At 45.7% G+C, this 14,282-nt stretch overlaps 1 protein-coding gene across 1 annotated transcript in view; it reads left to right on the top strand.

Annotated features, from left to right (window-relative positions):
* Nucleotides 1–2,013, top strand: part of PLA1A (phospholipase A1 member A) — a gene marked incomplete at both ends in the record, with an annotated part of 34,555 nt that extends 32,542 nt beyond the window's left edge. Inside the window, 2 exons of the mRNA XM_079704869.1 lie at nucleotides 1,094–1,258; nucleotides 1,929–2,013. Coding sequence (XP_079560995.1) covers nucleotides 1,094–1,258; nucleotides 1,929–2,013 — 250 coding nt within the window. The remainder of the gene's footprint in view (nucleotides 1–1,093; nucleotides 1,259–1,928) is intronic.
* Nucleotides 2,014–14,282: the final 12,269 nt, after the last annotated feature.

The following is a 14,282-nucleotide window of genomic DNA, read 5'->3' as shown; positions in this document are numbered from 1 at the left end:
GTTGCGGCCTCTCCCATTGCGGAGCATAGGCTCCGGACGCAGAGGCTCCGCGGCATGTGGGATCTTCCCGGACCGGGGCACGAACCCGCATCCGCTGCATCAGCAGGCGGACTCTCAACCACTGCGCCAGCAGGGAAGCCCCAAGCAGACTCTTAAAGTGAATAATCTTCTTATTTTTTCCTCTGAAATACTTCAAAACACTTTTGAAATCTAAAAAAAAAAAAAGAAGAAGAAGAAAGAAAGAGAGAAAGAAAGGAAGAAAATGGAACAGCTTTTAAACAAAGTTTTACCAAATCTTCCTCAAAAGGACAAAACAAACTATATGACTAATCCTGGGTTAGAAAGTACACAAAGAAGACATTTCATCAGTGTGAAGAAGCCAGAAAGGAAAGGGAAAACATGCTCAGTTTAGACAACACCCAGTGCCACAGCGGAGGGGAAAGCAGCACCCTCCGGGCTCTCCCTCTTTCTCACGGTCCCTCTTTCTGAGCCCAGAGGGGACTGGAACAGGCCAGAGCAGGGCACAGGGGAGGGGGGACTGGGGCTTAGACCTAGGGCTGTGTGACTCCAAAGCCACAGCTGGGAGGAGACCAAACCTGGACTCCACTGCAGCTCTGTCTGGCTTCGAGGCCTGTTGTTTGTTTGTTCATTTGTTTCCATCTACACTTTCATACTCAGTCTAAAATAGAGTAGTCCTCACACAAAATTCTTGGAACTGAACATCCTAGAAGAGGCCTCTACTTCCAGGTAGATGGACCTGAGACTGAAGATATTCACTAATCAGAATTCAGATCTTCACTAACCTGAATTCAGTTCTTCACTAACTAGGACCCTTTTCCAGATGTGAAAATCCAAGGGCTACTATTTTGCTGCAGGGTCCACTTATTTACTTTCAAAAAGCAACACCTATTTTCTGCATCACATTCAAAGCTGTGAGGGTGTGGGCCGAGGGGCTGGTGAGGGTGATGCAGAGGACCGTGGAGCCCACCTTCCAGGAACTAACTGACCGGGCTACCCGCAGAGCCCCTAGGAGCCAAGGGGAGGCAAAGGCCAAACGTGTGCGGCAGTAAGTTACTTTGCCTTTCCCTTACAGACCTAGACAGCAACACCACGGGAAAGGAATCATAGCTCACCCCAGCCCTCAGTGCCAGATAAACCAGGTGAAATTCAAGTTTCAGCCTTCCCACCGAGTTTGGAAAAAAGACCGGACTATCATTATCGGGATGTTCTGCACTGCTCCTTTGCCCGTCAATGACAAGTAAGCCCCGTATCCACCCCGCCCCAGACACACCCACAAGGACCAATCCTGACCTTAGATGTGACACTTGTTGAGGTGCAATCTCATCACGGGTATGAGCTTCCTTGATGCGGAGGTGACAAAGACCCAGGGTTTTCCTGAACCTCCTGCAGGGCCATCTTGGGTTGGGATGCTAAGAAGGCAAAGAGGTTGGACTTTAATTCCCCATCCCCATTTAATGTAAGAAACTCCATTTTATCTGAAATATATATATTAAATATGTATAGATAATTATAACATACAGTATATATAAATATATATATATATACATATATGTTTTATTACCTGCTCTACTTAGTTTCTCTGTAAGACTTCATTGGAACAAACATTGCTCACTGCATATTTCCTCTTCTTTAGCCTCCACTGGTCACAGTCATGGGTGTGGATCCAGAATCCCTGTCCCCTTTACCCCACCTCTCGCAGGCATTTAGAGTATTAGTCTTACCACACCTGGCCCTCAGAGGACAGGAGGGGGCTTGTCGTAATCCAAGAGTAATCATCCCATAGACGATTGTAGAATTCTTTCACCTGACATCACGGAAACACAGGCGCACGCAACTCTGAGCCCTCTCTCCCGACCAACCAGGAACCTGCCCTGAGGACACACCCTCTTGTTGTTCTTCTCTTGCAGTAAAAACACGGTCTGCTTACCTGAGCCAGTGAACTTACAAGCAAGTGAGACTGTTTCTCATGACCTGAAAATAACCTGTATATAGTTAATATAAGGGCAGGATACATCTCCCTGGATTGGGGATGGTGGTTCAACTTATTCTAAGCCATTACTACTAAGAAAGAACACAAAAGTCTTGGTTATTTCCCCCATAATTAGCTACCTTAGAGAGGAGAGAGAGCTCATTTTACAGAGCTTTATCTCCATTGTGAATTTAAAGAAGCTTACAAAGATACCATTTCAACTTTCCTATTCATACTTAACTGCAATTGCCCCATATCCTTGGACATCTGTACCTAGGATTCAACAGAAACATATACAGGGAAAAGGCTCTTTTTTTTTTTTCCAAATAAAACTCCATGGAATATCTGAATCGTTTAATTGTTTTATTGGTATGGAATTCTGTTATGTACAAAAAAGGTGATTTACGGTCTGTGGGATTGGAGAAAACAGTAGATGCTGAATTCTCTATATTAAAATAGCAATTGTGGGACTTTCCTGGTGGCCCAGTGGTTAAGAATCTGCCTTCCAATGCAAGGGACGCGGGTTCGATCGCTGGTTAGGGAACTAAGATCCCACATGCCGCAGGGCAACTAAGCCCCGCGCGCCGCAACTAAGAACCAAGGCAGCCAAATAAATAAATAAATGTTTTTTAAAAAAATAGCAATTGGGGCTTCCCTGGTGGCGCAGTGGTTGAGAGTCCGCCTGCCGATGCAGGGGACACGGGTTCGTGCCCCGATCGGGGAAGATCCCACATGCCGCGGAGCAGCTGGACCCGTGAGCCATGGCCATTGAGCCTGCGCGTCCGGAGCCTGTGCTCCGCAACGGGAAAGGCCACAACAGTGAGAGGCCCGCGTACCGCAAAAAAAAAAAAAAAAAAAAGAGAGAAAAGAAATAGCATTTGGAAAGAAGTGCTTGGTATAAGAGAGGGAGTAGAGGGTAGGAAGGAAGATGGTACCACTCACCATCCCTTACCATTGCCTTCTCTGGGTATCTGGAAGGTTTGGGGGATCAGAGAGATCTTTTGGGAATATAGGTGGATTTTCTTTGGGTCAGTGTTTCCCAAACTTTGATCTTTATAAATAACCTTGTATCAAGCCACAGTCCAACAAGAAACAGATGGTGTGCTCAAATTGTGTAATTTGAGAATTTAATAAAAGAACTATTTATAAAGGAGTTAGTAGGAAGTGAGGAAACCGCAAGGGACAGTGCAGTTCCCTGGGACTGGGGCCAGTGGGAGCTACTACTGTCTTATGTCTGAAGAGGCCAGAGGAAGGAGCACCAGAGTCTGGAGACAGAGAGGTCTGTGGGACCTTTGGTCAAGGAACAGTCATCGGGCAGCAATCCTGCAGGGAGAGAACCAGGCGAAAAGATTCTCCACCCTCACTCTTCTTTCCTCCCCCATTCTGCTGGTGCTCCCACTGAGTGATTGCAACTAGAAGCCAGAAGGCAAGAGGCACGTTGATGTGGCCCCGGGGTATAGAGCAGGGCAGAGAAGGGTGAGAATGCCTGCGATGGCTGTGGGAACACACAGAGAGACATGACACATACCTTCACTGCTTTCTCCATAGCCAGGTATTCCTGGATTCCTCTATACTTAATGATTTTGTTTAACTCTTAAAAACCATTTTTAAGTGTACAATTCAGTCGTATTCACTACATTCACATTGTTGTGCAGCCATTACCACTATCCGTCTCCAGAACTTTTTCATCATCCTGAACTGAAACTCTCTCCCCATTAAACAATAACTCCCCATTGCCTCTCCCCCCAGCCCCTGGTGACCACCATTCTAATTTCTGTCTCTATGAATTCTACTCTTCTAGAGTACCTGATACAACCATACAGAATTTACTTTCGTATCTGGCTTGTTTTACTTAACATAATGTTTTCAAGGTTCATCCATGTTGCAGCATGTGTCAGAATTCCCCTCCTTTTTAAAGGTGAATAATGTTCCATTGTGTGTATAAACCACATTTTGCTTATTGATTCATGCATCAGTGGACACTTGGATTGCTTCCACCTTTTGGTGGTCGTGAATAATGCTGCTATGAACATGGGGATACATACAATGCTTGAGACTTTTTTTTTTTTTTTTCCGTATGCGGGCCTCTCACTGTTGTGGCCTCTCCCACTGCAGAACACAGGCTCCGGACGCGCAGGCCCAGCGGCCATAGCTCACGGGCCCAGCTGCTCCACGGCATGTGGGATCTTCCTGGACTGGGGCACGAACCCGTGTCCCCTGCATCGGCAGGCGGACTCTCAACCCCTGCGCCACCAGGGAAGCTCACTTGAGACTTTTTAAAAAAAACCTAAGTAAATGGGCTTTGAAAGGAAACTGCTGACTTGCCGATTCACTCTCCACAGTAAAGGCTGGGTGAATGATGCAAGCAACAGGCTGCAACTGCTCCATCTGGGCCAAGTCACCTAGGTCACCGGGAGAGAGAGGGAGCCTTTGTCCGAAGGACAGGTGATGCATTGTGAATGCTCACAGCCACACTTTGTTTTCTGCACCGTCCACCCCAGTCAGTAGGAGAACAACATGTTTGGAGAAACTTCTTCAATATGCAGGATTGGAGTTCTTTTTTTTTCCCCAAAACCCAAACCCCTCTTTTGTTTTATCCCTCCCTTTACTCCACCCAGGTTCCCAGCAAGAACCTCCCTAGAGACAGACCTACCCTGGGCTGTATGAGGCTGTACTTCCTGTTCTCTTACTTTAAATCACTGTTAGACTCCCTCACATTTTATGTTGCTCCCCATCAGAAACTTTAGATCATTACCTTAAATGGAAAACCAGTTTTCCTTATCATAAATTAATCCTAAAAATAAATACAATGAGAGCATAACAATGTTTAAAATTCCAACTAGATACCGTGGCTTGCTGTAAGCTCTATGCCCCAGGCCTGTTTTTTTCCTTATTAAAAAGAAAAGGTTAACAAGTACAAGGGAGATGTCAAAAACTTATCAACACCAAACAGAGACTTTCTTCTATATATGTAATCAGTGGACTGAAATAAATTTAGAGCCGGACTAGCAATTTCACCGAGATTTGATGTTATTTAATGCTGGGTCTATGTGCTACCTTAAACTGTCTTGCCCATACTCTAGAAAACCTGGCTTTACGTAGGTGGAATGTGTGTGGGGTTAGGAAAAAGGGAGTGGTAACAGAACTTGCTTGATGGCAGGGCAAAGGGCCCCTCCACACCCTTGTCGCTCCCAACCCCCGCCGAGAACTTTTCTTGAACAGAGACTACCATGCAAGTAATTCAAGAGTCAACCCCTGCCCTTACATGGCACTGCACACATGAATTCCAGAGGCTTCCTTTCTCTGGTCACTCTACTCTGAGTTTGTTCAGTTTGAACTGCAGTCCCAGGACTGGGCTCCATATACCAGGCCTTCTCCCCCAGGGTACACCAGAGATACACGTTCATTTGTTCTTTGTTGTAATCCTCCATTGCTTCACCCAAGAGTCACTTTAGGGTTACCCACAATACTTCGGCTTTTAAAGGTCTGTATTCTTATTGATCCAGCTTGCTTGCTTTCTTGTGGAGTTGACTTTTTGAACCTGAATGAACTTTTCATGTAACCCAGTTCCTTTACATATTATTATTGTAGTTTCTCCAACCTGTCAGGAATTTTTCACATCCTGATCTTATCCTTAAGAATACTTAGCTCTCCCTCCAAGCTTTATGTCATTTATATCTATATCTATACGCAGATATATGACATTTTTTGTAGACTCCTTTTTCATAACTATAGCTAAGAACTTGAAAGGAGAAGGTCAAGGGTAGACACCTACCTCTAGAAGCATCTTTAAGATCAGTCAATACTCTGAACGTTCACGTATATTTCTAACTCATGTTTATCTTGGCTACTTACATATTATGAGAAAAGTTCCAATTCTTTATATTTACAACAATCCCCTGATTAAAATATGATTAATTTAACTTTAGCATGACTTAATTCCCAGAAATGCAGGCTCCTAATAATTGCTACTTTATTTCCTAAATACATGCAAGCAAACTTTTTAGTGATTTGTTCCTGGACTTTGCTGGGAATCAACATCAAACTTCCTGATCTCTAATTTTAAGAGTCTCTGCTTTCTGATTACTGGAGCAAATATATTCAACCACCATCTTCTACCTCTTCTCTTTGGGATTATCTAGTGATGACTGAATAAAGACCCCAGTTACCCCACAAGGTCTTCCTAAAAGAAGATTATAATTCAGGGTCTGAGTATCAGGATTGATTTAAAGCAGTTGAGTGATTTCAATCTTGGTCTTCATGTTAATTTCCCTCCAAAATCCACCCCACCTTACTATATATATATATATTTTTAATTACAAAAGCAATACATGTGCACTTTAACAAGTCAGACTGTAGACACATAGTTTCTGTGGCCCCGAGGTAATAAATGTTAATAGCTAGGTGTATGTCCTACACATCTCTCCACATTAATACAAATATATACACACATGATTGTTGTTGTTTTTTGTTTTGTTTTGTTTTAAACAAAAATGAAATCAGGGCTTCCCTGGTGGCGCAGTGGTTGAGAGTCCGCCTGCTGATGCAGGGGACACGGGTTCGTGCCTCGGTCCGGGAAGATCCCACATGCCGCGGAACGGCTGGGCCCGTGAGCCATGGCCGCTGAGCCTGCGCGTCCGGAGCCTGTGTTCCGCAAGAGGAGAGGCCACAACAGTGAGAGGCCAGCGTACCCGGCAAAAAAAAAAATGAAATCATAGCACACACATCATTCTGCAATTTTCCTTTGTTATTCACAATATATCATGAATATTCCTCCTGGGCTATACATAGGCTTCATTTATTCCCTGGATGTATACATTCCAGGCGGCATGTCATAATTTAGCCAACCGTTTTCTTGGTGATGAATATTAAGGTTGTTTCTAGTTTTCTTCAACTACAAATGATGCTGCAATAAGTACTTTTGTACATCTATTCTTATACTGGTGCCTTCATTTCTATATGATAGATTTCTTTGGTGAGAATAGCTGGGTCAACAGATATAACAAAAGGTTAGCAGTGCTGGATTACTTTCCAAAAATGTCATACGAATTCACATACACTCTGACAATGGTTGAAAGAAATAGTTTCCTTGCGATTGCTTATTCAAATAATTGCTTCCGTAAGATAAGTAGCCCAAATCACCAAATTTCTCCTTTGGAGTTACTATGTGCTGTTCAACACTTTCCAAGTTGGCTGACCAGTTACGCATCTGTGAGATTGGAATGATGGGCTCTCCTACAGAAGTATAGGGGCCTGAGAGTTTATTACCTTTTTGAAATGACATTCATTCAGACAGAGTAGTCTTCAGAGCAGTGAAACTCCCTATGGGTGAACTATGATGAACTTTTAAAAATAAAGCCTATTTTTTTATGACTATAAAATTCAACTAATTTAAAAATTTTCAGTCAATACAGAATGCTATGTAAGAGAAAGTGAAAAGCTAAAACTTCCTGAGCATTTAGTATGTGCCAGGTAGCATTCTAATCTCTTTATATAAAAAATCTTATGTAATCTTCCCAACAATTCTGTGTATTACTTCATTTTACATATAAGAAAACTGAGGGATAGGAAAATTAAACAACTTCCCCATGGTTAGACAACTAGCAATGAGTGAAATCAAGATTCACACCAAGCCATCTGACTCCATCATCTGGGCTCTAACCACCACATTATAGTTATACATGTAAACTTGCTCAGGTTGGTTTCTTGTATTTAGATGTCTGAACAAACATATCTAAAGAGAGATCTCCTCAGTCTGGCCCCACTCAATCTAACTAAAGTTACCTGCCATTTCCCTCAATGTGCTTAAGCCAGGATCCCCTAACAAATACTGTGGACAATGCCATCGCCAAGCCTTTGCACCTGCTGCCCCCACTACCTCCGTTCAGATTCTGCCAGTCATTCTGGGTCCACTTCCAGTTCTACCTCCCCCGGGAAGCCTGCCATCCACATGTCATTGCAGTTGGTACCCGTGCAGCCTCTCAATGGCAGTTTATAGCTTATTCCATGTTGGTCAGGTTTCTATGATGGGATTGTAAGGTCCTTAAAGCAAGGACTATGTTTTTTCATTCTCTGTGTCTTCCACGTTGTAAGCATGCAATAAAAGCTCCTTGAATTGAATTAAAGACAATACTGTAATTATGTAGACAAAGGCAACCAGGCACAGAGAAGAGTGTCTTAACTCTAAAGGTTGGTGTCTTTTCATAAGTTTCAGGAATGGCCTTCATTTATGCAACTTGTAAAATTTCACCTGCCATTGTTACACTTTAACCTTTAAAATCTCTACAGGAGGAAGCTCTGGTTGTACAGGTAAAGGAAATTATATTGAAACATAAATCTTCCCAAATTGCTGCATTCTCATCCAGTCCTTGATTTCCTTGTTGAGTGGTCCTAAGTGACATTCTGAAAGTGACATACTGCTTTTCCCATCCTTAAACACACCTCTGACCTCACTCTTGAGCACACCCAGGCCCAGGGGTGACCATGATAGCCCTGCCTCTACCCCAGAAGAGGTGGCTCCTTTCCCTTAGAGGAGAGCTTTGAGGTGGTAGGACTATTGCCATGCCTGAGTCCTTCCATGCCCCTTTGAAAGCCCTGAAATCCTCCCTGATCCTCAGTATTCACCCTCTCGTTTATGAAACCATACTGTTTGATTTATGTGGCCATTCAGTGTCTTGACAGCAGCCCAAACTTAATCCATGCAAAATCAAATCAACATCTCCCCTAAAGTTGTTCTTCCTCTCCTTACTGTTATAGGCTCCACCATCATCTGCCATCCAGGCTTGAAGTTTGAGTCATCTTTGACTCAGAACATCACAGTGCTCAAAAAAAGAAAAAAAAAGCTCATTTCCCCCCTTCCTCTTAATATTTTATTTACACTCAGACACTGTCACTTTCTTCAAAATTTGCCTGATATGTGTCCCTTTCTGCCTATTCCCTCAGACATGTGGTAAGACCCTGGATCTGGTACCAACCTCGAACTAGTCTCTTTTCCTCCAGCTTCTTTCTCCTCTAGTCCATTCTATTTACCTGTGCAGATAATTCCTCTATAAACTCTTTAAACTTATCATTCTCCTGCTCCAAAATTTTCACTGATGTCCTTAGCTTAAGGGCTTCATTAACTTCTTAACCTAGAATTCAGGAACTTTCGTTGTGGCTAAATCCTTATCTTTTTTCCTTTATTTCTTTCTTACTCTTTACCAGAAGAAATCCTTAGCCCCTGCTGGGTTGATCCACTATGATTATTATTGTTGTGTTCTTTAAATAACCTTTTATATTAGTCATCAAGCCACAGAGTGTCAGAGGAGGAAACCAAGGCCCAGAAAGATTAGGGGAATTGCCCGAGGTCGTCAGCCAGTAGAGGAAAACATAACCCCTCTCCCATTTATATTGCACTTCCAAACCTGGGCTGCACTTCTATTGGGTTTTAATAACTCTAAATGACCTTCATTACACATAAGTGTGAGCTTTAATAACGTTTTGAAGATAAACAAAGGACAGTGTTTATCTGGAAGTAAATTCCTGCTGCTGCCTTGAAGCTCTGGATCTCTAACATCAATCCAAGCCTAAGCCAGTACAGATTCTTATTTTAGACAGAGCTGGAGCGTGGAGAGGTGGAAAGAAATCTAGGTTTAGATCTGGGGAAGGTCAGCCTAATATGTGGGCACCCCTCTTCACGGCACTGGGGTCAGACTGACTCAACTAAAAATGCCCCTTCTCTCTTGCAGTCACCAGGACTCAACTTTAAAACTCCCAGTGTTCACTCAGCCCTCCTGGTTTGGGTTTGAAACTGAATCCACTCCAACCTCAAGATCACTCCCTTTGACTCTCAACCTAACCTTCCATTCAGAAGTTACCCTCTGCTATATTCCTTATCTGGAGAATACAATGAAATGGGTAAAACTGGAGGCAAGTAATCACAAAAGCAGAATGTTCATTCATTCATTCAGCAAACCTTTACTATAAGCCAGTGATGTACTGTGTACCAGGCACCGTTCTGAGGGCAGTCTTCTTAACAATACAACATACTGAATGCTTACTATGTGCCAGGCATGGTTTTAAGTATATATATATATAGAGAGAGAGAGACAGAGACAGAGAGAAGAGAGACAGAGAGAGAGAGAGAGAACTCTTACAACAAACATATGAGATAGGTTCTTTTTTATTGCCATTTTACATATGAACAAGCTGAGGTGCAGAGCAGTTAAGTTACTGGACTGTGAATGACACAAGGCTAAGTGGCAGAGCTGAAATTCGAACCCAGGTGGTCCAGCTCCAGAGCTTCGTATTCTTAACATTATGTTGATAGGGCATCCTAACCCAATGTCTACTTGTGTCACCCCCATCTCCTTTTTAAAGAAAACTTAATTTAACAAACATTTACTGGCAATGACAAAGTGTCTGGCCATGTGCTACATGCTGAGAATGAAAAAACAAATAAGACAGAAAGGACTGTTCTCTTCAGAAGCTCACACATAAGTGAGCCATCATGTGCCAATGTTGGTGGTCTTATAATTTACTTTAAAATACTTCAGCTAGACAGTGTGATAAATGAGTTATCTTTAGTTACCATTCTTGGAACGTTTGATCATTTATCCAAATCAGGAGTAATACTTTAGGGGCAGTCATCTGACATTTCATCAAAAGCTCACAATCCAGAGGCAGCTACTATAATCGCTTCAGTCCTCTTCATGTCCCCATGTCCCCCTCTCAACCCTCAGAATCCCTGGGAAGCTTTTACAACTACAGATTCTAAGCCTAAGAGCCCCAGAAATTCAATTTTAACTGGTTTTCTATAGGCCCAGGTTTATATTATTTTATTTTATTTTATTTATTTTATTTTTTTTGGTATGCAGGCCTCTCACTATTGTGGCCTCTCCCGTTACGGAGCACAGGCTCCAGACGCACAGGCTCAGAGGCCATGGCTCACGGGCCCAGCCGCTCCGTGGCATGTGGGGTCTTCCCGGACCGGGGCACGAAACCGTGTCCCCTGCATTGGCAGGCGGACCCTCAACCACTGCGCCACCAGGGAAGCCCTATATTATTTTATATATTTATATAATATATGTATTATATATTTAGTTTTAAACTTTTTATTATGGGACATTTCAAACACATACAAAATTAGAAATACAGCATAATGAATCTCCATGTACCCATTATCCAGCTTCAACAACTATCAACTCTCGTGGCTGTCTTGTTTTATGTATGGCATTGGTATTTTTTCAAAACTTCCCAGTTTATTTTAATATGCAGCCAGGGTTGAGAATCACTGCTCTAAACAAATAATTTCAATGAGATCGCTTCAAACAAAGAAGTATGCATCAGACATAGTGGAAGCAGGGAGGAGGATGATGAACTCTGACCATGTAGGGAAAAGTGGTAGGGTTTCCATGACTCCTCTCTGGATCTCAGGGTCTCCAGGGCTAAACCATCCATCCCTTGGCAGCTCTGATGTCTGCGAACCCGCCAGAGGTGCTTCTTTAGCTTGGCCTGAGGATCCCAGGCTGGAAGGTGGAATCACATGCCCACACACCCACAAAATGAAGGTCTTCTCAAATATATATATATTTAGTTGCATTAAAGTGGGGTTTACTAGGTTAAAGTAACACGGTATAAACGTGAGAGTTTTTAAAAAATATGCTTATGTTTGTGACAAAGAAAACAGATGTTAAAATCATTTAGGAGTTATTGGAAGGGGGAAAAGGAAAGAAACAGAAGGGGAGCCGTGAATAATGAGGAATCAGGTCATGTGATAGAGTGGGGCAGGGAGCAGCCCTTAGCACGCGGCTGTTGCAGCGCTCTGTTACCATGCAACCCGTTACCAGGCAACGGTTACCGGGAGACCACTAACGCCAGACGGTTAGAGCGGCAGTTGGAAGTCCCGCTCGGCCACTGTTTGGCGCCGCAGTGGGCCCCTCCCCCAACGAACAACTGTCAATGAGCCACCGTTAGTAGCCCCGCTCGGCCAGCGGTCGGCAGAGTGGTGGTCCTCCAAAGGAGAGTGAGGTAAGAGGCGGATCCGGCCTTCTCCCCGGGGGCCCTCCAGCTCACTTGGCCTTGGGCAGGTGAGCTGGGGGGCCCAGGGAACAGGCTGGGGGCTGTGTCCTGCAGGGCTCCAGAGCCCTCGCCACGGCCATCCACTGGCCCGGCCCAGGCCTCGACGTGGCGGTGAACCTCTCCCCCATCCCCGACTCTGTGACCTAATGACAGCCGCAGTCTGCATGGGTTGCAGTCTGTGGGGCCTGGCCTCCTAACTGCCATTTGGGCGGCCTGAGGAGCCTGAGGATGGGTTGGGTCCTGGGCGCCTGGTGTCCTCAGTGATGACGGCTGGGCAGGGTCTGGGGACCTGGCCCTGAGGGCGCCACCAGCTGAGATCTGCCTCTTCGGCCAGGCCTGGGCAGTGGTGGGAGGACCCAGCCTGGGTGCTGGATGAATGCTCCCGGGCAGGGTAGCCGGCCCCCTCCAGGGACCCCGTCCTCTTAGCCAGGACCTGGACCTCGGAGGGTGAAGGTTAAGCCTTGGGACCTTGCCCTTTCTCGTCAGAACAGAGAATAACATTTGTTTTGGTGGAGGTTTACAGGAACATCGTGACCTGACCTCAAGAACAAAGGATCTGACACCAAGAAGTCTGCACCAACTAACCATGCCCCTCCCTCACCTTTCCTATAAAAGGGCTTTGCTGAAAGCTTTCAGAGAGTTCGGGGTATTGAAGGCGAGAGCCACGTGTTTCCTCGCAGGGCCTTGCCATAAAACTTTCTCTGCTCCAGACTCCTGATGTTTTGGGCTCACTGTGGGTCGGGCACATGGATTTGTCCTCAACAAGTAACAACTGCAAGAAACAGGGAAAAGAGAAGAAACCAAATCGGAGGAAGGAGAAGGCGTTGCCAGTGTTTTCCTCTCAGACACTTCAGAGGGGAGCAGGCATGAAGGCCAAGCTGTCCAGGAGCAGGAGATGGAGGGCACCAGGCCTGAGCCTGGAGACACCAGACAGAAAGGACCTACTTCCTCAGTCACACATGAGTCAAAGAGAAAGAGTTCTGGCTTGAATAGTGGACAGAAGCCAAAGAAAACTGCAAAGCAGAACTAGACGTCTCCAAAATCCCACGTGTTAATCTGACCCAAGTTGAAATGGGTAGCAACTGAGTTTAGCAAAGCTCTAACCGTTTCCACCTAAACGCCGGACCTGTAGCACCGTGTGAGGTGCCGGGACCACGGCCACAAGTCAGAGTCCACCCAGCCCTCTGGTGCCTCCAGAGGGAGTCTACGGGGAGAGGAGGGCTGGGCAAGGTGGCCCCAGAGGATCTAGGGTCCTGCGGGGACTGGTGATACTGACAGAGCTGGAGGGAAATGGCGAGAGTGTGGGAAGGGAGGGGACGTTGGCACTAGCCTTGAGGGACGAATAGGGTTCAGGGCTGGTGGGAGGGGCACAGGGTAATTCCAGGCCATTGAGCAGTTGGCAATTGCAATCATGTGCTGTGCAGAGGAGGACTCCTGGGAAGCCTCACGTCAGATAATTGAACCAAAAGTGAAATAAAATCCCATGACCTCCAGGGAATTTCTGAGTAGGAGTCAGTGTATAAATTCAATGACGATTAGAAGTGAAACTGCTGAGGGCATTGCTCACACTTCTTCAGTCATCAGGATTTGCGGAGGCGTCTACAGGAAACCAGGGTGTCCAGAACATACAGGGAGGAAGGCACAGAGCCCCTAAGGTGGACTCGACTCCCCGCCCAGGCAGTTCTCCCAGGGTCCCGCACAGGTGCCTGCCTCTCTCTCTACCCTTCGCCATCACACGCTCTGGCTTCTGGTACGGACGGAGCAGGCACGCAGCTCTTAGCCCGAGACTGTTATCGCGAGACGTTAGCGCAGTAGTTAGAGGTCAGGCTCTGCCGGCAGTCAGCCTCTCAGGGCTCTCCCGGTGAGTGCGGTAAGAGGCGGGTCCCGGCCTTCTCCCTGGGGCCCATGGGTGAGCTGGGGGGCCCGGGGACAGGCTGAGGGCTGTGTCCCGCAGAGCTCCAGAGCCCTCGCCATGGCCGACCACTGGCCGGGCCCAGGACCCAGCTCTGCAACCTAATGGGGTCGCAGTCCATGGAGGCCTCAGCAACTGGAGTATATGGACACTGCCATTAAGGTAACAGCTTCAACCAGCTTCAGTCTTTCCGTTCATGTTTCAAAAATTGATACAGCTGAGACCGGTTGTCTACCCCTAGGAGGCGGCCAGAGGTCAGGGTTAGGCTGCAGGGACGTCGCACGACGTCTCTTCAGGTCCGCCTCTGTGGTGGGCTTTTCT

This window comes from Hyperoodon ampullatus (genome assembly GCF_949752795.1).
Source record: "Hyperoodon ampullatus genome assembly, chromosome: 5".
NCBI lineage: Eukaryota > Metazoa > Chordata > Mammalia > Artiodactyla > Ziphiidae > Hyperoodon > Hyperoodon ampullatus.
Note: the sequence above shows the minus strand (reverse complement) of the source record. Positions and strands in the feature narration are given on the sequence as shown.